The 22,298-nt window shown below is 43.7% G+C and overlaps 1 protein-coding gene across 1 annotated transcript; it reads left to right on the top strand.

Annotated features, from left to right (window-relative positions):
- Positions 1-1,771: 1,771 nt before the first annotated feature.
- PTP4A2 (protein tyrosine phosphatase 4A2) lies at positions 1,772-21,604 on the top strand. Its single transcript, XM_075047301.1, has 6 exons — positions 1,772-2,039; positions 10,343-11,011; positions 12,599-12,691; positions 17,770-17,900; positions 19,952-20,026; positions 21,173-21,604. The coding sequence occupies exons 2-6, from the start codon at positions 10,916-10,918 to the stop codon at positions 21,279-21,281; spliced, it is 504 nt and encodes a 167-aa protein (XP_074903402.1). The 5' UTR covers positions 1,772-2,039; positions 10,343-10,915; the 3' UTR covers positions 21,282-21,604.
- Positions 21,605-22,298: the final 694 nt, after the last annotated feature.

Below are 22,298 nucleotides of genomic sequence, written 5' to 3'. Positions count from 1 at the left end.
TGTCCTCCCAGTTTGGTCCTCCGTGAACATCTTCTGGGAGCAGTTGATGACTAGTGTGGATGCGATCGCTTCTGATGGGGCCGTTTGTCAGCTTTTGGAGAAAATGCCTTTGTTTTGCTGCAGAAGAGGAAGAGGCCCGGCAGCCCGGACCGCTTGATATTGTGCATTATGCAAATGGCCATGCCTCAGACGCACTGCTGCCTGCTCTGCCTGCTCGAGCGAGGGGCCCTGCGGAGGGCTTCCTGCGGGAGCCGAGAACAGAGAAACTCTTGTTCTAGCTCCTGCCGGTGCTGCTTTCAGCACGGAACGCCCGCTCGCTGGGCTGGCGGCAGCAGCAGCAGCGATGCCCACGGGAACGGTCCGTCTGTCCAGCGGCTCTGTCCTTTGCTCCTGTATTTTTATCTCAGCTGGCAGAAAAGGACGCGTTAATCTGTGGCTCCAATATATCACCCCACGCTCGGGAAAACCTTTCCCACTGCAGCCCAGCCCAGCAAAGGGTTTCTCTGTGCTGGCTCCACATCACGTTTTGTTGCCCCCGTCTCGGAGTGGCGATTTTGAGCGGGTCCTTCAGCTTCTCGGCAGGATGACGATGGGCATGGACCCCGTCTTGCAGGCAGGATTAGGAAGCTGGGCCCCTCGCCGGAGCTGGTGCCAGAGCTGCGTTACACACGCGTTGTCACACCCTTGCCGATAAAAGCCATGTCGGGAGGGGACATTGTGGTCCGGTTGGGGTTGTCACCTCGGGTCACTGAACGCCACGCGGCCGGGACAGGCTCCGGCCAAGCGTGGGCCTTCCTGCGAGCCAGGATCCTACTCCCACCAAACTCTTGAGTCACCGTATCCGGTGCTCCGCCCTGGAGCAGGGAACCGGATTAATGGCTCGTTTCTTTATTTCGGTTTTGCCGGGCCGTGAGCTGGCCTTCCCGGGGAACCCGAGGTGTCTCAGTGCTTCCAGGGATGTAAGCACCAGTGTGTCCCCCCACCCACTGCTGTTTCCCCTGGGACGTTCGGCCCGCTCGGGAGCCGCGGGCCCGTGTCTCTGCCGGGGCGGCGGGCACCGGCCCCGGGGCGGAGAGGGGAAGCGGAAACCGTGGGAACCGCCGGGCGGACCGAACCATGGCGTGTGTGTGTGGGGGGAAACGGGATGTACCACTGCTGCTGTGCGCTGGCGGGGGGGTGGGTGGGGGTGTGTGCTGGCGTGGAGAGGCCCGCGTGCACGTGCGGCCGGAGGGCCAGTCCAAGCGCGCCGGAAGCGCGGGGGGGGGGGGTGGTGGTCCGGAGCGTACCAAGGGTGACTGGGGACAGCAAGGCGGCGCGTTTCGCTTCGGGCCGTGCTCACCGCCGGCAGGGCAGGCGGGGGCGGGCAGGAGGGGCAGGGCGAGCCGCTCTCGGGCCGCGGTGGGAAGGGCCGTACCAGTGCCCAAGGCGGGGGGGAAGCGGGCTGTACTAATGCCGCCTTCTTCGTGGGGGGGGGGGGGAGAGGGCCTGTTCCAACAGCAGCGGGAGGGAGCCGTTCCCCGCGGTACAGGGAGGGGGACCCGGCTGGTCGCACGGCAGCGGTACGGCGAGGCGCGGCAACCGTGGAGCGAGGTCGCCCCAACGCCGCTTAGTGCCGCGTCGACGTGCCCGCAGCACCCCCGCGGCAGTGCGAGTGGACGCACCCGGCGCTCTGAACCGGGGCGGGGGAACCTAGGCGACGACGGGTCGTACCAATTGCCGGATGTGGGTGTGAGGAGGGCCGTGCCAATCAGCGACGGGCGGGCCGTACCAAAGGGGGCGCGGGCGGGGAGGGAGCGGCCTGTGCGCGAGGAGCCGTCTGGCGGCGCGCGGGCTCTCGGGTCTCTCCCCGCGGCCGGACCGGACCGAACCGGACCGAGCGCAGCTTCAGCCCCGTCACGGGCCCCGCCGCCGCTGACGGGCCGGGCCGGGCCGGGCCTGCCGCCGCGCCCCCTCCCGCTCCTTCTCGCTCCTTCCCCGGCCCGGTGTGTGGGAGGCGCCGGGCCCGCTCGGAAGGAACGCCGACGCGCTCAATGCCCAGGGTGAGGGGAGCCGCGGGGGTGCGGGGGGGGGGCGGAATTCGGATGAGGAGGGACGGCGGGAGGCTGGAGCCCCCGCCCCGGGGCGGGCCTGGGGGTGTAGTGGCTCCGGGGTGGCCTGTGGGACCCCCCCCCCCCCACCGGCTCCTTGAGAGGTTTTGAGGGGATCTCCGGGGGGGGGCTTCCCTGGGCTGAGGAGTCTCCTTTGGCCACCGCGGCTGATTCGGAGGGGTCTTTTGTGCTTTGGGGGTACCGCCTGGGCTGCGGGTCTAGTTTGGGGGGGGGTCTTTGCTGGTCTAGGAGGGTCTCTTTGGTCTGAGGGGCCGGTTCCGGTTGTCCTTCCTGGTCTGGGGGGGATTTCCTGACCTGTGGGGATTGTTTGGGGAATCCTTCTGGGCCCTGGGGGCTCCCTCGGCCTTTGGAGCAGCCTTGAGGGCAGCTTGTTAGCCTATGGGGTCCCTACTCTATTTTGGTTTTGGCGGGGGGGGGTCCCTGCCTGTGGGTTAGACTGGTATGAGGGACTCCCATGGCCGGTAAGGCTGGTTTTAGGGTGGTAGCCCTTGCCTGCAGTGTTGGGCTGCTTTGTGGGGTGTCCCTTCTATGTGCAAGGCTGGCTTGGAGGGTCCTCCCCTCATCTGTGGGATGGGGCTGACTTACAGTGCCCACCCCCCCTGGTTTGTATGGCTGGTTTGTGTGGGTCTCCCCTCAGCTGTGGGGCTCGGATGAGTGGACTCCAAAGGGATAGTTTAGTGGGGGTAGTCTGCCTTGTACCTGGGCTTGAGGGGGGTGGTGTTCAGGAGGGGAGGTCATTGCCTGTAGGATTGCAACAGTGGGAGGATGAGGAGACTGCAGAAGGGTTGATGTGTGTGAATGGGTGGTGGTGGGGTGTCTTGTACCTGGTATGGGAGGGCATTTGGAGAGGTTTGTTGGAGGGGAGGAGTCGTTACTTATTCCTGTGTGTCTGTACAGATGGGGGAAGAGTCTGAGAAAGGATGGGAGAGTTGTTCTGGGTGAAGAGGGGCCTGCCCTGTGTCAGGCCTGGAGGTGGTCTGTAAAGGGTAAGGAATTTTTCTGGGATCTGGGCTGGAAAATGGAGGTGGAAGGCTGGGAGCAATGTTGTGGGGGGAATCTTTTTCAGGCTGGAGGGGGGCATGTGGAGCTGGAAAGGAAGGGTGTCCAGGATGTGGTGGTTTTCCTGGGGTTTGAGTGGGGGCAGGGTTGTGAATGCCGGCCGGTTTGTGTAGTTAGAGGGCTGCCCTGTGGGATTTGGAGCTGCCGGGGCTGAAAGGGGGGAAGTTGGTGGAGTCCTGCCTGGCCAGGGCAGTGGCTAAAGAAAGTACTAGTGTTGCTGAGTGTGCTAAGTGTGACCTGCAGGAAGGCCTGAGACAGGGAGTGGTGTACTTACTGGGAATGGCTGTCGTTTGCTGCTTAGGGCATGCTTTGGTGGGTGAGGAGCCGTAGTTATTGAGAGCTGGAGGTTTGGGATTTGGGAGCACAGGCGAGGTTGCAGGTTGGGAGGTGTTACGGTATGGGGATGATCGTAGAAGTGGCCTCCACTCAGTTGCAGTGATGGTTCCTCGTGGTTCCTTGGTGTGATTAGTCACAATCTGCTTTTTCTCTCGGGGCAGCTGTGTGCTTGTTGGTTTCAGTGTGAGGAGGAGTAAGGCAGAAAGTTGGCTTTTAAAGGCTACTGTATAAATGGAAACTCGCTTCAAAACTCCCAAAATGAACCCGTCAGGTTCTGACTCAGAACTGCAGTTAGTATTTAAAGAAGAAAAAAGATAAACCCACTGCTAGCAACAGCCAGAAAACTCTATCTCCTTATGACTCAACATGTAGAAATACTTAAATTTAATGAACTCAACTGTTGGAAAGAAAAGATCAGTCAGAGTTAAGGTAGGAGTACGTATCTGTGTATGTATGGATGCGCAGCCAGGAACGTCAGCCTTCTTACACAGGGTCTGGTAGTGATGTTTTTACGAACATCTCTCATAAACATAGATGATTGACTTCAAGTTTAATTACCTGCAAATACTCATCATTCTCTTCCACACAGCAGTACTCAAATGTTCTTCCTCTATCAGAACGGAGCTGAACTGTGATCGCAGCTGGCTTCCTCGCTCCTGCTGCTGGACTTTGCCCCGTGGTGGAATGCTGTGTTGGTTAACCGTTGTGAGGCCTGGGAGGGAGAGTGCTGATGTGCGGCCCTGGGGAGAGCTGGGCGATGCATGGCTCATGGAAAGGCACATTTCTGTTCCCGCTTTAAGGTGGACCATCCACAGCTGAAAATGTAGCTCTTGAGATACAAAAATTATTTGCTTGCACTACAGTAAATGGTGTAGGTTGTGTATTTTGATAATGTTTTTGGAGGAGAAAACATGTTGTCAGTGATGCACCATTACTGAACCAGCAGAGAGGAGCTCTGTGTTGTCTGTTGTATCTGGATTAGTTTGACAGCTGCTTTGCCTGTTAAAGACTTGGAGATTTAAAATAGCTCTATCTAAACATTGAAAAATAGACCTAATGGCTTGAAAATCTGGGCTAGAAGTTATCTTTTTGACACATGTGAATTGCAGTGCTAGATCAGGCTGGCACCTGTTTAGGCCAGTATCTGGCTGATGCATATCAGAAGAGAGTATAAAGTACCTTTATAGTGGCTGTTGAATTTGGTATCTTCTTGTGGCTCATTTTGCTAATTGTGAAGGGGTAAAGGAGTCTTAAATCTCTTAATCCTTTTTTCAGTTGTAACACTTGAGATGCTGGGTTGCTGTGTCTATTCAGGTCACTGTTACGTGTACCTTTTTGTTACCCCTTGTTTCCCTCTGTTCTGTACTAAAAAGTTAAATTCTTTTTGGTCTCATACACTGAAAGTCTAGCTCTGCTGGAAGTAATGGATGGTGGATTCTAACAATTGAGGCTTCAGGGACATGCAGTGAAACTTATCGGTAAGCTTCAGTTTCAGTTGTCAGACTGAATTTAACTGCCACAGGAGCATGGAAAAGGAGCCAACTCTCCACTAAGTCATTTTTCCGGCGGAGGTATATGGCAAATTCAAATAAGTGAGATGAGTAAGATGCAAGTAATTCAACTCTGTAACTTCACAGAGTAATATATCCCTGTTGCTGTCTGATTTGAAATTGCTTTTAAGTCCTGCTTGACTTGTTAATGGGTTTTTGGTGGGTTTTTTGTTTTTTTTTCTTTTTATTTTGATACTTCATCTTAAAGTCTGAGAATTTCTAGCCTGAGTTGTTGGGGGAACTGATGATCTAGCAGGATTGTTTTTTCAAAGACCAAGAGCTGATACAGCTTAGACGACTCAGCATTCTGATTTTTAGGAATGGGTTATTAGTGTTACATACTCATGAACTGTTGTCTAAAGTAATTTTTTATTTTACTTAAATGTAATTCTGTGACTTAAACAGGATAATAGCTTGAATTTCTTTTTCTTAGTGGGGCCTTTTGGTTTTGACTTCAAACACTTTTAGTAACTTTAAACTTTTTGGGCATGGTATGTAAATAACATTCAAATGTGTCCTCTGAAGGGCTTTTAAATACTAAATGGTGGGTGGGGAAGGCGTTCAAAAAAATCCTGTGTCAGAATAGCTTTTATAACTGTGAAGCAGGTTCTATTTCACAGGAAAGAAAAGATCTTAAGCATAAAGCATGCATGCCTATCAATTCTTTCTGAAAGAGCTAACGCTGTAGCTAATCACTTCCCACTGCCGAGCTTGCCAGGATGATGATCTCTGTGCATTGATGCCTGCGTTGGATATAGTGGTTTGACCTCACCCAAATTTAGGGAGAGCCGCTAAACTTTTTCTGTGTAGTAATCAATTTTAAGTTTTGCTGCAGGATTGTTCTCTTGCTGAGTAGTGTTGTATGGTACGTTTGACTATGCTTGCTGTTTCCTGATGTGTCGCTTTTAAGTTGAGACTTCTTTAATCTGGACTTTTTTTTTTCTTGCTAAGGCAGATCTCTATCTGCTGCCGTGGGTTTTATAGCCTCGTACGGAGCGACTGGGTTAGTGCAAAAGGAAACGAATGAGTCACCCGCAGAACTTGTCAGCAGGCTGGGAGGGAGCTCTGCGGCGGGGGTGGATAGGGTGGAACAGTAAAATTTTTGACCTCACCCCTCTCTAGGCACGTGTCATTCTGAGCAGGCTTCCTTCAGAGAGCGTTCAAGAATTTTTTCCAAGAATGTTAGTTCCAGAGTTTCTTTTCTCTGTATACTAGGAGAGTATGTTTTAGAGAAGATGGTTGCTTTGATTCTTGCTAATGTGTGTTTTCACTGTTTTAAGGCTCATTTTGGAGGTCTTGGTGAATTCTTTCACTTGAAAAGCACCTTGTGCTCCAGACAAAACAGGACATTTTGATACTGTATGGATAGAATGTGGGTCACTTAGTAGGGCAATGCAGGAAGGGGAAGTGAAATGTGATGTACGCAGAGTGTCAGGAAAAGCCTGGCTGGGCTGCAGTGTTGTGTCAGGATGGCAATTTTTATGGGATCAAGTTGTACACCGTCAGTGCTCCGAGATGCTGATTTCACGTGTGTAAATGTGAACCATGAGAATGAGGTTTTATAAGAAGAGGAAAATTAGCAGCTCATGACCTAACTTTGTTAACATTGAATGTGGATTTCCACTTATAGGAACAAAATCAGTTGAGATGGTTTGAAAATGCTAGTCTTCAAAACACTGAAGTATTCTTTTAATACTGACTGACAAATTAGCGGGCTTTGCTGTGCATCCTGTGCACTGGGTTATTTTGAAAGGTGATCCAAGTGACCTTTCCAAAGGTATCCGTGTTTTGCAATCTCTGGAAGCTGCAGCTGTTGTAAGCTGTTTCGCTGTCTCAGTGTAGCTAAGGCAGCACTTTTACGGGCGTGTTTTGAAGGAGATAGTGGAACTAGGAGTTCCTTACGATGTTATTACTTGTTTTTCATTAAACCTGTCTCCCTGAACTTGTATAGGCTCAATACAGAAGCGCAAGCGACTTGCCCTATTGAAGCAACTAATTTAGGAGTCAATGCAATGACAGACGAGGCAGCCACTGGAGATGAATATTGTAGGTGTGTTGGATTTTTACTTAAGGCAATCTCAAGTGAAGCTTCTATAGAGTCAGGAATTCATTTAACTGTCCTCTCTTAAATAAATCAGGGTGATTAACTAATTATGCTAGTTAATACAACTGCCCCTTGCTTACTTTTAAGCATATTCTTGCACATTCATAGCATTTTGAAAGGCATTCTTCTCCAGTTGGCCTCATTAGGCTTTATCAAGCTCTCTTGCATGTGTGGCTGTGCAAGTGAGAGAGGTGGGGAGCTCACAGTGCTGTTAGTTGTAACTTAAATTAGTCCTGTCTGTAGGTGCAGAGACTGTCACAGCTCACTAAACTTGGCTGTATAGATAGGCATCTTGATTGATGTTTATTCTCTGATAATTAAGTTAAACAACATCAGGAACTGACTCCCAAGCATATCTAGTTCTTTTCAGATGCATGAATGGTTATTGCTTGGCTTGTTTGTCCTGCTGTCTGCTTTTTCTCCTCTGGTTCCTGATGGCACCTCATTCGTAGCGTTGACGTGTTGGATACTGCTGCTCCCTTTGAGGCCAGCCACATAAAACATGTTGTAATTTTTTGGTTTCTCTCCATGTGTTATCTCACTTTCTACGTAGAAAAAGTTGAAGGTTAATTGGCTGAAAAATTACTTCTTGTCTTATGTTGTGCATAGACCTGGTTACCATTTATTGTCATCAGTTTGATAGTGCTCAGTTCTCTTGGGGTTTTGAAGTGCAAATTTGCTTGCTAAGATGGGGAGGAAGACATTTTAATGTATTTACTTGGGGAGATCAGAGGTTGTAGACAATAGGGTTTTTCCTGTTTTTCATTTTCTTAATTAGAAGCCTGTTTTTTCTTTTTAAACTTCAGCTTAACTGTTAGCAGTTGAAAGTCATGGCAGGAAGGGATATATGTGTCTAGCCAAACTCTTAAAAATAGGGTTGTGTGCTACATAAACTTCTTATCCTTCTGGAAATAATTTTTCAGACTTAAATACAGTGCTTTACATTTTTAATCACTCCTTAGCTATTAGCTAATTAAATGCTTCAGTAATATTCCTTTGGGGAAGGTAAGATGGTGTCATTCCTGTTCTGCAGATGAGCTGAGCTACTGAAAGTGGCTTGGCCAAGGTCAGACCATGAGCAGCTGCAGATCTGAGAGTAGGACTTGAGTTGGTGACTCCCCTGCCATACTTAATTTAGTGGAACATGTCATCTCCATGTGTCCTTTCTTAATGACTTAGTAAATCGTTTTTACAAAAGACTTTTAAAATAATTGGGTTGAAATTCCCTCTTTGATTTGCTTGAGGGAGGAGAAGTGTAACCATAATGACCTGATTTGATACAACTCACAGTGCAAATAGCACTGGATGAGGCTCTTCCAACCAAATTATTGGTGCTGAAAAGAAAAATGTTTAAAGGATTTGTTTAAATGTGATGCAATAGCTCTTCCCCTCGTGACAGTGTACTTTGTAATGCTGTAAGACTCTGGTACTCTGGATCCAAGTTTTGATGTCCTATGCCAAGATCTGCTGACCGCTGTTTTTATTTAAATGACCTTGTTAGGTCCTCAAAAGTTAGTTTTGAAATTGTTCCTGTAATGTAAGTCTGCAGGTCCCTCTCCAGGACATGTCAGATGACTGGAGTGTATGTTCAAATGGGGTAAAAACAGGCCAGTATTTGACTGAAAAAAGACTTTCTTGCATCAAGTTTTACAGGTGTTGGACACATGTGGATGCTGTAACTTTAGTCATTCTGTTCCTGGTACATCGTCGCTATAGCAGACTGTAATACATTTTAACAAATCCTTTGCTTTGAGATTTGGTAGTATGTATGAGAGAGTTGTGACAAATGTGCAAGAATTGACAAGTGTAAGGACTTGAGTATGATGTGTTTAGCTGGGACTCTTCCATCTGGGGTGAGACTTAATCCTGTAGTCTTTACACTGATAAAATATTCCAGGATTCATTTTTGAAATTTGTATTTCAGTCACTCAGAGCAAGAACTGCGTTAAGGTCGGGGGAGGTTATTGAAAACATCTTTGTTCTTGCCTCTGGCAACCTAATTAATGTATTTTTTTTAGCATTGAAAGCTGTTCTTTAAGGAAATAATTGCTGTTCTTTGGGTGATTTTTGACTTCATGTCAGTGAAAAAGGTAATTTTGTAGTACTTAATTTGACTGTTTTAAAGCGAGGATCTCATTAAAATGTTGAGCACACTAGAAGTTTGGGGTGTGAACTTCCATGCGTGTGTGTTTTTCCCTAATTGTGTTCACTTAAGTGTGCCACATTGACCTTCCCGCTTGAGTTGCAGGTTTGTGACTTCTGGCTGCTAGTTGGGATTTTATTCAACTGATTTAAAACTTTTTCCTTAGAAAGGAAGTGTCGGTAGTGATTCTTTGGCTTCAAGATTTTTAAATGCAATGAAAAGCCATGTTGCTTATTTAGTATTTCAGCCTTAAATGAGTTGAGCTAGTTTAGGTGGGCTCCATTTTCATCCCTCTAAACTTCATGGTAGAATTATATTGTCCCATCTTCTATTGCTGGAACATCTGTATTTTGAATCGTGGGTGTTAGGACTGGAAGCTGCCGCTGTCCTAATGCCCTAGTCTGTAAACACAGATAAGACTGAGAATAACTAAAAGTTATTACCGCTAAATGACCATTTGGTTACTTTTGAAGTGACTGATTTCTGAAGGGTATCTCCCTACTACAGTTGGGAGTTTGGTGGTACAACAATGTTGGTGAAATATATGTGCTAGCAAAAGCTCAAATATATGGCAGTTTAGTTATACTCTTATTTCTACTCATACTGCTGATTTTGTTCAGAAAATAAAGCCATACCAACAACATTTTTTACATATTTGGGCTTAAACCAAACAGGTATGACTACCAACAGACACTTTCAAGCGTGTGCTTGGCTTTGCGCTATTTTCTCCTCTTTTAGGGCACCTGGTTGGGAGGGAGGGGCCACAGAGAGCACAGAAAGGTTTCCTTGTTCTCCGTTCCAGTGCCTGGCTGCGAGGAACAGCAGTTACAAGAAGTCACGTGTCTCTGGGCTAGGGCATACTTGGTGCCGAAAGAATATTTGGGATTATGGCTATTGGGACTCCAGTGAAGACTGATTTTGTTTGTTTTTTTAAAATATAGTTTTATCTAGTCCAATTTGAGTTTTCTGGGAGGGTCAATAGTTGGTGTTTCTGGAAGCAGAAGCAACAAATCCTATCACGTGGTATTTTTCTTCTCTTTAGGTGTTCTGTTGGAATATACGTCGCACATTTATGGCGATTCTGAGTGTGAGGGCAGACTTCTGCCAGGCCCAGCACAGCATCCTGGCTGACAAGTGAGCTGAGTGCAGGGGGTTCTACGTGCCATAATTACTTTGCCTTGAAGACTCCAGACACAGTGAACACACTCAAATATATGGGATATCTTCTAAACATTGGAAGCATATTCCTTTTACTGACTCTAGCAAAACTAAGCATCAAGAAAACAAAGTGGAGAGAAAATCTGCCCTTACTTTTTTGCCTCACCAGTGCCTAAATGTAGAACAGGCTGCCTAGTCTTGCATGTAGTCAGAATTTTTGGAGTCTGAAGGATACCACCTGCAGTAATTGAGGCCGAAGTTGAATTCAAGTGGATTCTGAAGCAAACCTGCTTTTCTAGAAGCGAATTCTTTAAGGAACAAACACGTCAAAGCAAGCTCTGATCAATCCCAGGCATTTTAGTGGTCTTTTTAATGTTTTCTGCTGTGAAACGTTTCCAAGGTTATTGATTTTTTTTTTTAATTTTTTTTTGGCCCCTTACACATTTTATTTGCCATTATGAACCGTCCAGCCCCCGTGGAAATTACTTATGAGAATATGCGTTTCCTGATCACTCACAACCCAACCAATGCAACCCTCAGCAAGTTCATAGAGGTAAGGCAGTCAAAGTATCATCCTTCTTTCCTTATATGCTCATAGTTTCTGTAGGAGTACAGAACAGTCATTCCTCACACCTGTTGCTCAATGCTTTGGCTATGTTACATGTTACTTGAAGTTTAAGGCATTTTTATCTTTCATTTATTGTTCACATTCTCTTGACAGTATGAGAAGAGAATCCACCGATTACTTTTTCAAAAGTCCTGCATTTCTTTAATTGCAAGAGGCTGGATGAGCTTCCATTTTAGAATACAAACATACACCGTTGCCATCGTTCCTGTCCTGGTTTCTGAAGGACTGCATGTTCTATGATTCCAAGTGTTATTTTTCATTAAATAATGCAGTGCTTCTAATATGTCAATCTATTGCTCGTCTTTTGGCTTTTAAAATAGTTAACAGAATTGTAACTGGTTTCTGACTTTCTTCTCTCTTAGAGTAGGATTAAGTGCAGTACTTCAGTTTACAGGATGTATTATCCAACTGCCCTACCAATCCCAGAATTGTCAGATTTCATATGCCAGAATTTATCCACGAAAAATGGCATTTGCCTGGGTTGAACTGTGGGAAGAGTCACTTACGATGGGCAGTGGATCACGCCATTACTAACACAATAAGATCTTAAATACAGCAAAATTTAATATTCAGTTTTCTGAAAAAGTAACAGATGGTATCATCAGAGAAGTAGTAGTACAGTGTATTTCTGCATTCCAGTTTGCTCCAAACCTGCTATATCTTTGTGCCTTTGTATCTTGTATCTAGAGGTCTTTTTATCTTGTGTATGCAGGTCTTTTTCATTCCAAAGAGATCCTGTCATCTGATACTGATGTCTGACTGTGGCTATTAACAGACTTCCATCATTTAGCAGTGTGCTCTTCACCATGAATCTGCTCAGATATTAGTGGTTAATTTTGTCTGAAAGCCATGTTCTTTTGGTCTCTCTCTATTTTTTTCCCTATTATTGTGGATTGTCTTCCTTTTTCAGGAGTCTTGACTCTGGAATAGATATTATTGCTAGTTGTTAGAAGTTATAGTGATTCAGTTCAAATATGAGAGGAAATTCTGCTTGCTGTATGAACCTTCAAAGTGAACTGGAACAGCTTTTGTTTGATCTTCTGATTATTTATCTAGCACAATGTGCTACTTATAGTGCATTACAAGGAAGCTGGAGTATGGTGGGGTGTGTGTTCTGTTCCTCCCTGCCTCAAAATGTCAACACTGGCTGAAGCAAACAGTTCCAGGCTTCTATTTAAAGAGAAGAAGAAGCTGCTTGGAGAATATAAGCAGCTATTTTAATTTTGCTCTTATATATGCAATTCTTCTCCACCTTGGCATTTCCCTAGAGAAGAAGAATACAGAGCTGTTTCACACTTAACTCCTGTCACTTGTAACCCTTGTCCTAATGTAGGTCATAAACCCCCCCTTTCTGCGTTGGCCCTTGCTCCTTCACTGTGTAGTCACCTTGGAGCTGTGCAATAGTCATGGTACCACTGACTCTGTGTAAAATGTTTCGTTTTGTAGCTGATGTGAAAGTTCTTTAATTCTTCACTCTGCCAGTGTGCTCACATGTTTTCCTTTTTCTTAAAGGAGCTGAAGAAGTACGGAGTGACAACCTTGGTGCGAGTTTGTGATGCCACTTATGATCAAGCTCCTATTGAAAAAGAAGGAATCCAGGTTCTAGTGAGTTGCCTTTAAAACTGTCTAAAAAAGCAAAATTATGTGTCTAGAAGTGGTGGGGATGGCTTTCATGTTTTGGGCAAGAGCTTATGACTGTTTCAGATTGGCCAAAAGCAATGTGATCCCCTGCATCAGCTAAAGCTGGTTTTGAGAAACTCCCCGTACTTTTGTGAAAGGTACTTGCTGATTCATTACTATTGCCTGAGCGCTTTAGTTGGAATAGAAATGTCTATTCCCGGATTTCTGGATTTGTTAAGATATTTTGATTGCGTTTTAGTGGCTAGCTCAATAGTAATCCAGTGTTCAGCCTTGCCTTGTGGTCCATACAGCTCAGTTTGGTCCTTTTCTCTAGATACAGCACTTCTTGGCTTTACTGTTGGCCTTCTCAGAATGCAGATAGAACTCCCTTCTCTTGCTCTTTCAAAAAGGGCCACCTTTTGAGACTGTAGCTGACACGTTGATATAGGCTTCCGTGGACCGGCTGTAGCAGGGCCTCATCGCTGTTTCCCTCTAAATGGAGCCTGGCTGCTGATGGCTTCCCTGTTCAGCAGGTGGAATTCCTTAACTGCTACTCATAGTTAACGTTATGCAATGACTGTCTGACTAGATCGTCTAGTATTGCTTGGTGTTTTAGGGGAGGTTTTTTTAATAGGTGTGTGCTCATACTAAGCTTGCAGGCGGTATTTTTCCAGGCAATGCTTCTGAATTATTACAGTGTGTCAGATATAATCAGTTTATTTTACTGGAGTGAGTAATACTCTGTTATGAGGCCAGAAATTGCATCTTACCTTCTTGTTGCAGGTAGTCAGTCTTCTGTTGCCTCTTGATTTTTATGGCTTAGTCAGGGGAAAACTTCTGCAGTTTTCCATTAGGAGAAAAACTTGTACCCTGGCATATCTGTGAAAACTCCACGTACAGGTCAGTCAGGTTTCTTGGCTTCTGACCCTAGTAAGCATTTACTCTAGTTCCAGGCAGCCGTGTGTGCCTCAGTGTTTTTGGAAAAATCAGTCATTACAGGGCTACCAGTGCTTCTAGGGCTGTGCTCTGGAATAGCATTTTTGTTCACTCTAGAGCTGTCTTGGACTTGGACGTCACAGCGTTTTCGGGCACGCTGCTGTGAAACCTCTAGCTGCGATACTCCTAAGGTTGCCAGAAACTGCAAGAATTAAACTCATGGTTTAATTAAACTCAGCCCTCAGAGCCCTGATTTAAGCTGGCGCTTAAGAGTATTTCTGTGTTCCTCTGCCAGAGCAGAGATCTGAGTTCTTTGTAGAAGACATAGGACAGTTTTGCAGGTGTCCAGCTCTGCCAGAGTGGCTGCCCTGTGAGGCCAGCTGACCTTGGCTGCTGCAGCTGTGAGTGAAATCCACCTTCTCCAGCCCATGGCTGGGGCCCCAGAGGCAGCTGCAGGAGCTGGGGAGTGCTCTGTGCTCTGGAGCCTGCACTTCTGAAATAGTTTGGGGATTTTGGTTCTCAAAAAATTTTAAAAACTTGGTGTTGGCTAAGTTTGAACTGAAAGCAGTTTTTTGAGGAAGCTTTTCTAAAAACTGGAAATGGTGTTTCCGCCAGCTCTGCTAAGCACCATTCTTTTGGAGAGCCTTTCACTTTGAGTAACACATGTGAGGGTCTTGTGTCTGTACACTTTTGCCTTGGCTAACAAGCGTCTCTGCATTTGGTACGTACCAGTTCTTAGTATTCCACTGCTGCAGAAGGCGAAACAGGAGAGAGCATAAATCCACCAGGCATCTGTTAAGGGTAACAGAAAGCAGGAGGTGACAGGGATCACTGATCCTGATGATCCCAGTCATGAGGTTGTCTTAGTAATTTACTGTATTGCAATAGCGTTTTGCTATTTGAGATAAGCTTAGTTAGTTACCAACATAACCACCTCCTGTATAGCTTTTCCTTCCTATGAATGCATGCTTTTTCAAAGCAGAGTCCTGTTGCTGTTCAGAAATGGTATTGAATTACCAGCTGGCTGAGAAAATAACACGTCACTATTTAAAGCTAATATTTGCTTGCAAAAATAACATTAAGATTAAAAACACAGCCTGAGGGAGATTAGTGTCTATTTTAAAACTGTTGAGGTCAAAAGCATAGTGAAACCCCTGAAAATGAGAGCATTTTAGCAAAGCCTGCTCTCATGCCGTGATAGAGGATCATGTACTGGCAAGATGGGTAGAATGTGGCAGCTACAGAGTTGCTTTGGCAGATGGCATAGTGAGAAAGTAGAGAATTAGATGTTCCATGCTTGAGGTAGTACTATTGCGTGCGCATGTTTATCAACAGAGATTAAATCCAGGAGACAGGAGGCGGGGATGGATTTAGTTTCTGTGGGCTTCTGCAGTTCTTACAGTTATGTTCACATGTAAGGTCTTTTAACATAGAAATGTTACATCAGAAAAACTGGTAGTTTTTTCTGGAAGTATTTTTGCACTGGCTGGCAACCAAGGAGGCTGCGATAGTTTTTTTCATCTTAAGGATCTAAGACACGTTCTATTGTTCAGCTTCTATCAGTCCTTCATTTACTGTTCATCCCTGGATCAGACTTTCTTTGCCCTCTGTGCCCTCCAGAATGGCCACTGCCTGAATGCTAGCAGGCAGTCGGGAGTGCCTGTGTTAGAGATGTGACTTCATTGCCATCTGATATTTACTGCATTGCTCTGGTATTGAAGGTGGGAAGGTTCCATGCTGGTGGCTGTGGTCTCATCCTACACAGATGCAGGCAGTTCTGGGAGCGTTTTGCTGCCATAACTTCAGTGCAAGTTGCACGCAGGTTTTGAAGAAAGGGTTCTTTGTCACTTTGAAGTCCTGTTACTGCTTCTTGGTCTTCTCAGTTCTGCATTGCCAATCCTGCAGTCGTTGTTACTGACAAACCCAGAGCTGTTCTGCTGAGCAAGGCTGCTTCAGATAAAGGGTAAATAAGAATAACCCTTTCTTGCCTATCCTCCGTCCCAGCTACTGCAGGGTGGTACAAAAGAGGTGTATTTTCTGTTTGTGCAGTCTCGGTGCATGATCCTGGTTATTAATGACTGTTTTGGTCGTGGAGCTTAGCAATTTGTTTTCTCTCCTGTCTGCCAGGAGTTCGGAGGTGATGCTGGCAGAACTCGTAATCAGGAGAAAAACTGCAAAACTTTGCTGCAATTACTCCTCTAGTCCCAGAATTATTCTTGTTCCTCATTCTGGGCAGTGTCCCATGTAGCAGTGTTTTATCAGTGCTAATTTAATGTCAATGGTGTACCATTGCTGAGAAGGTGATGCTCTGTGGGGAAGCGATGATTGTGGTTAATTCAGGCCAGCATAAGAGTTATGTGGACATGATGGTTAAGATGTAAGCTAAAGCAATGTAGTAAGCTGCTGTATTTGGTCTGAAGGAAAGGATTTAATTTAATCTAAAACTAGGACACAGAACTGACATGTAAATCCTGTTCTTTGCAAGGCAGTTTCAAAAGAAAGCAACTTGCAATGGGTAATGCCTCTTCTCTTGGCAGCCCATACATCTCTTCCTGGGACAGTGGATGACACTGGGCCTAAAATAATACAGCTAGCAGTGTGTGATTGAGTGGAAAATCTCATAAAAGCCTTTTATTAGAAAGAACAAGTTTTACTTTATGATCTTGTTTCTATAGCCTTTTATTTTGCTGTGTTGTCCCAGATATTTTTAATTTCCCATTGCTTTAAAGAAGGAGTTCTCCGCACTCTTCAGACTTTGTGTATCTTTCTGAATTAATAGCATATAAAGTTATTTCAGTTACTTAAAGCTTTTTGGTTTTGTAGTTCTGAGACAGATTTCTACCTTGCAGCTTTTTCAAGTGCTGACACATTTATAAGGTGCTCTTGGGCCTCGGTCTGTGCTAAGCTGTACTTGCTATTCAGGAAGTATTAGGGTAGCAATAAATGCATTTCAAAATGAAAAGTCTGGCAGATTTTTACCTTTGGTTGTACTTGTTCAGAGTTTCTGCGTGCTTCTTTCAGGCTTCAGAGAATATTACTTCATGTTAATCTGTTCTCACGATACTACATGAAAGACTTGTTTCTAGCCAATGGGGGAAGAAGAGGGCTCTTTTCAAAGCAATTTCCCTACCGTTTGGAGAGGTGGTTGAATAATATGAAACTCTGGCTATGAGTCTCTCTTGTAAAATGTGTTGCATTCGTCTAATGAAAAGTGCTAAATAACTACTGAGTATTGCTTTTTCCCTTGCATCTAGGAGTGCTCTTTCTACAGCACTCCCTATGTCTGAGGAGATTATAAAGCATGTGATATTGTGCTTGGTCTTGAAATGTAGGACATGTAGTACTCCACTTAGCACAAGTTCCAGGGGAGAGCTGTGACCTCGAGAATATGGGAAGCTTCTCGCATGTAGTTTTGATTGACAGCCATGTTGATGATACTTAATGTGACCTAGGTAGTTTAAATGTTGGCTACCCCTTTAATAGGCAGAAATGTAATTGTAAATGCTGCTTCATTGTTGACTGCCTGTGTCTAAGCACTCTTCTTTTTGCTTGTGAATGTGGTTTTTTTGACTTGAAAATACCCAGGTAATTTTAATTGTCTTGCTTATTGGATTCATGGCAGCTGGACAAGCTGATCCATTTGAGTTGTTATGAAGTACCTTTTCCTCTTCTGATCCTCTTGAATTGTTATGAAGTAGCTTCTCCTCTGTACAGAGTCTGAAGTACAAATAGTATTTTAAGAGGTTGACACAACCACAGGCAAAAGTCTACAGAGTTCTCATCTTTCAAATGTTTATTTGAAATGTCTATTGATTTTTACGTATTTTTAATAAAATGAGATTTCAAGGGCAGCTATTTTTCTAAAAATTCTATACTACAAAGGAGTTAGTGTACAGTTTTATTGAGATTTTATTGAAAAGTGCAATTAAACGGTTGTTAAACATTTACTGTTGCATTATGATATTGACTTGCAAACTTCTGTGCAACTAGAAAAACACCCACAGAACTGTTTGTGTAATATGCACTTCTTGCTGAATGCAATATTTTCCTTCTCCCAGTTATTGTTGCCTTGCTGTTGATTATGAATTGAAATCCATATAGGTAAAGCAGTTTTTTTTCCTTCAAAGGACTGGCCATTTGATGATGGAGCACCACCCCCGAATCAGATAGTTGATGACTGGCTAAACCTGTTGAAAACCAAATTTCGTGAAGAGCCTGGATGCTGTGTTGCTGTTCACTGTGTTGCAGGGTTGGGAAGGTTAGTATTGTACTGTCTTGTTTTTATACTGGACTTAAAGTTAGTTTGTGAGGTAGGTCATGGAAGGTGTTAAGTAACTGCCAATTTCTCTTGTTTTCTCCCAAATGACACTTTAAAGCAGCAGCATCAAGTTTGTGTCATTAAAGCAAGAGAGATTTATTGCAGCTTAAAAACTTTCAGTAATTTCATACCTCTGATCAAGGATGAAAGGAAAAACTTGGAGAGATTGTTCAGAACACTTCTGTCAATCATGAACGATGCAAGCAGTTAGAGATGCTATTAATTTGAAAGTATACGTCTTCCTGCTAAAACAATAAAATCTCTTGTGCTTCTTGACAAATGCAATATACATGTATAGTACAATTTCTAAGGCTGTACAGTAGGTTTTTTTTTAATTTCCTCCTGTTTTCAACTGGTATTCTATTAAGCCATGTGGTAATAAAAAAAGCATTTAGAAAAACCGGTTCAATTGCTTTCTTACTTGAAAGTGGCTTCATTTCAGTTTCAAGAAGAGTTAGGCTTGTATTTCTTGCTCACATGCACACTGATGTCTCTCTCCTCACCACTCAAAATGTAACTTCCTTCTTTGGGAAGAACTTCCTTTGAAGACAAAATAAAAAAAAAGACTGATTTGGGAAAGCTAAATGCTACATTCATATTCCCGAATGTAATCTCTAAATGTTATATTTATCCTATGGGCTAGGAGGAAATGGAGCTTAAGTGTTAGTATTCTTACAATAACCATGGGACTGTTAATATTGAAGGATATGAATGAGTGGGCAAGAAAGGTGGATTAAAGAAATAAGTAAGCACAGAGTTGGAGTCTGTCAAGTTCTTAAATTTCCACTTCTAGAGAAGAAAAGATGGGAAATGAAGAGCTAGAGGGAGAAACGGCCGGTATTTAAAGACACAAGAGCCAAAACCCCAAAGCAATTAACATTTGTTTATCCATTTCTGCTCTATTTTTATCTGAGGAATGTCTTTAGGAAGGTGGCCACGTGCAACTCAAGTGATTTTTCAACTCTCCTGTTTCTTGCATAATATCAGGCTAAAGGGTATCAGAAGCTTCCCATCTTCTGTATGTCACATAAGCTTATGTTGTGTATCTATTCCTTACGGAATGACCTTTTTGCTGTTGTTCTCAGACTTCTTCAGGCAGAGGGAAAAGCAAGAGCTTTACAGATTCTGCTTTAATCTGGAGAACTGTCTACCTGTAGTAGGGAGTTGAACTTCAACTATAGTAAAAAAGGACTTTTTTTTTTTTTGTTCAAGTGACTTTTGAAGTTTCAAATTTTTTCCTTCGGAAAGCGAGTAATTCTGTTCATGGAGGTGCAGCATGGCAGTGATAGTGAGAGCTGTTTCTCCTGAACTATGTTTTTGTTTAGCCATGAGTACAAGCTGTCCAATTGCTAGCACGTGTGTAATCCGTCACTACTCTGTCAGAGGTGCCTGTTGCAACTGTGTGTGTTTAGTGGGGTGAACATCAATGCAGGAGAAAGTCAGTGTGTATTGTGATTTCTGCTTGTTTGAAAAGTCAGCTCTTTACATTTAACTGATTTCCAAAATGTGGACCCCAAAGTAGAAAGTTTTACTCTGTTTTCCCTGGAGCACCCAGTTCCATGTACAGCATATAATTACAAAAAAAAAATTCTAAATGAGTTATCTGTTCAATGCTTCATAGATCTGTCTCACAGACAGCTAAATCTACAGTCTCATAAGAAGAATGCATGCAAGAGGTATTACGCACTTGTTTTATCCAAGTAGAAAATTAGGTTATAGTGAAATGAGAGAGTGTAAAAATCTAGAATTATTGTTTCACGCCCCAAACGCTCAGGAGCTATTGATTTTTATTTTTTTATGTGTGTGCTGGAAGCAGAGCTGTCTACGAAAACAAATTTTACATTAGGTATTCAGCAGGCAAATGTCTTTCTGCAGATAATGCTTAAAGAGAAAATACTTAAGCTATCTGTTAATAGATAAATTTGATGTATTTTGAGGGGTTCAGTATATTGTTTCTCTAGATCTTCCTTAGATATTGATTTCTCTTTTAGGGCTCCTGTACTGGTTGCACTTGCTCTCATTGAATGTGGAATGAAGTACGAAGATGCAGTTCAGTTTATAAGGCAGTAAGTTAAACTTCCCCATTCTCAAGAAATCTCTCCGTTTATGTTGTATTTGAACAGCATGTGTCTTCAGCAAAGTTTGTTAGATTTCAGATTTTGTTTTCTAGTAGTATATCTTGACAGTAATGCGCATCATGAGTTTGACATTAATGATGAGCTTTTGCCCTTTCCTCTTTTTAGAGATGAGGATTAAAAGGTGATCTCTCTTTTTTTTTTTTTTAATTTTTTTTTTTAAATGTGGGCTTATGTATTAAGCCATTGATCTAAGACTCAAAGATTTTGAACTTAGGAGGAAAAAATGTCTAGGCTGGGGCTGTAAAAATCATGGATGAATTGAACATGGACTAATTGCTCCTAATTAAAAAAAAAAAAAAAATCTACTGAGGTTGGGCCCCCAAGCAGAATTTGTACAGCAAGGAGATGAGCACAAGCACTCCTACGGGTGTTGTGGGTGAGTGTGTTATCCACCCAGGAAATGTCAGCAATGACCCTGGCTGGAAAATAACAAAATTGGTGAAGGGTGAGACTGCAAAGCTCTGGTTTAGTGATGATAACATCAGATCTTGAAATGAAGCCCAGCAGGTAAGATTATGTTGAAAGAGCTTTGCCAAAAAAGCAGTTCATCCTTTTATGGATTCCCAGGGTCTTCAGTTATCTTTGTAAACTGTATTGTTGTCAACAGATTTCTCTGAATTTTTCCTTTCTTAAATTCCTTTTTTTCTCTTCCTGGGTATGGTACACTTTATACCGAGAAGCTCTTTTCTGAGAACCTCTTATATATTTGTATCTGAATGTCATGGTCTTACTTGGCTAATATAATAAGTAGCACATGCATCTGCAAGGAAAGGGTGACCTTGATGTTGTTCAGTGACTACTGCTGGCGATGGAAATAAACTCTCCCAATCCAAGAAAATATGCTGAAATTTGCTAACTGCATTTTGATTTTAATATTGGCATGTAGGTGATGAACTGCATGTGCTGGCCTGGTTTATCCTTCCTCAAAGTGTCAACGGATATGGAACCAAGCCAAAATGCTCTTTTGTAGATAGAGAAAAGCTTTGAAATGAGGACTAATCTGCCTTAGAATGTATATAGTGATTGAAGCAATACTTTTTCCATTGATATTAGCCTTCGTTCTCTTTGTTTTAGGAAAAGGAGGGGAGCTTTCAATTCCAAACAGCTGCTTTACCTTGAAAAATACCGACCTAAGATGCGATTACGCTTCAAAGATGCCAACGGTCACTGCTGTGTTCAATAAAAAAAAAATAATCTCAAACGAAGGCAGAAGTTAGCATGGCTGTTTTCTGGACTCTTGGCACCTGGAAATGTGAATCTGGAATCAAACTACGTCATCAAATTAGTGGTGGAGTCAGTGCTCCTCAACCTCTGTCCTAATGGTGGTGATGATTGAAAAAATAAAAATAAAAAAAAAAAAATTAAGAGAAACATTTCAGTGAAGGATTGTTTTCTCCTTAAGCTGCAGTTTGAACATCTGCAAGGAGAAAATCAGTTTCTGAACCTTCTGTATTTTTAACTTTTTAAGAAAAGAAATAAAGTAAATTTTATGTCTAAGGAAAACCAGCAGAGCATTGGCTTGTGCAGAAACTATTTTCTTGACTTGAGGAAAGTACCCCACAGTTAGGGCCTGATACATTAATTCCTATGGGACTCTTTTAAATGGAGTTGCCTTTTTTTTTTTTTTTTTTAAAAAAAAAAAACCCTTGCTGGGACCTGGCAGAGAGACATAAGGAGGAGCCTTTGTTGCTGTATGGGAGCAGTCTGGCAGCCTTAAGCCCAACGTGGGCATATTCTAGAGATGCGGTGATGTCTGTGTTGTATGTCTACATGGTGATCAGACTCTGCAGGTGTGAAAAAACTTCTTGGTGGGCTTTAACAGAAGACTCGCTGCCTAATATCTTTGGTGAATCTGCTAAAGGCCTTTTCTGATTTGTGGGAGGCAGCGCTTTTAACTCTGTGTGTGTGTATGCATGTGTGTGTGATTTTATGTGTATGTATGTCAGTCTTTTTTTTCCAAAGAATTTGGCTGAAGTATTAATTGTCTTTCTGTTGCTAGATAGAATATCTATCCTGGCAGAAGACTGATGTTCAAAAGTGTCCTAGGTGAGCAAGGGGCAATTCAGACGAGGACTTAAAATTGATATATCTGTCATAAGGAAGAAGAAAAGGCTTTTTGCTGCTGTCCAGATTCTCTGGCTTGCTGAATACAGTAACTCAGGATTAGGGGGGAGGGTCTAATTTGTGTCATATATGAGGT

The sequence above is a fragment of the Buteo buteo genome, chromosome 16, assembly GCF_964188355.1.
Source record: "Buteo buteo chromosome 16, bButBut1.hap1.1, whole genome shotgun sequence".
Taxonomy (NCBI): domain Eukaryota; kingdom Metazoa; phylum Chordata; class Aves; order Accipitriformes; family Accipitridae; genus Buteo; species Buteo buteo.
This window is presented reverse-complemented; position numbering and strand designations above follow the sequence as displayed.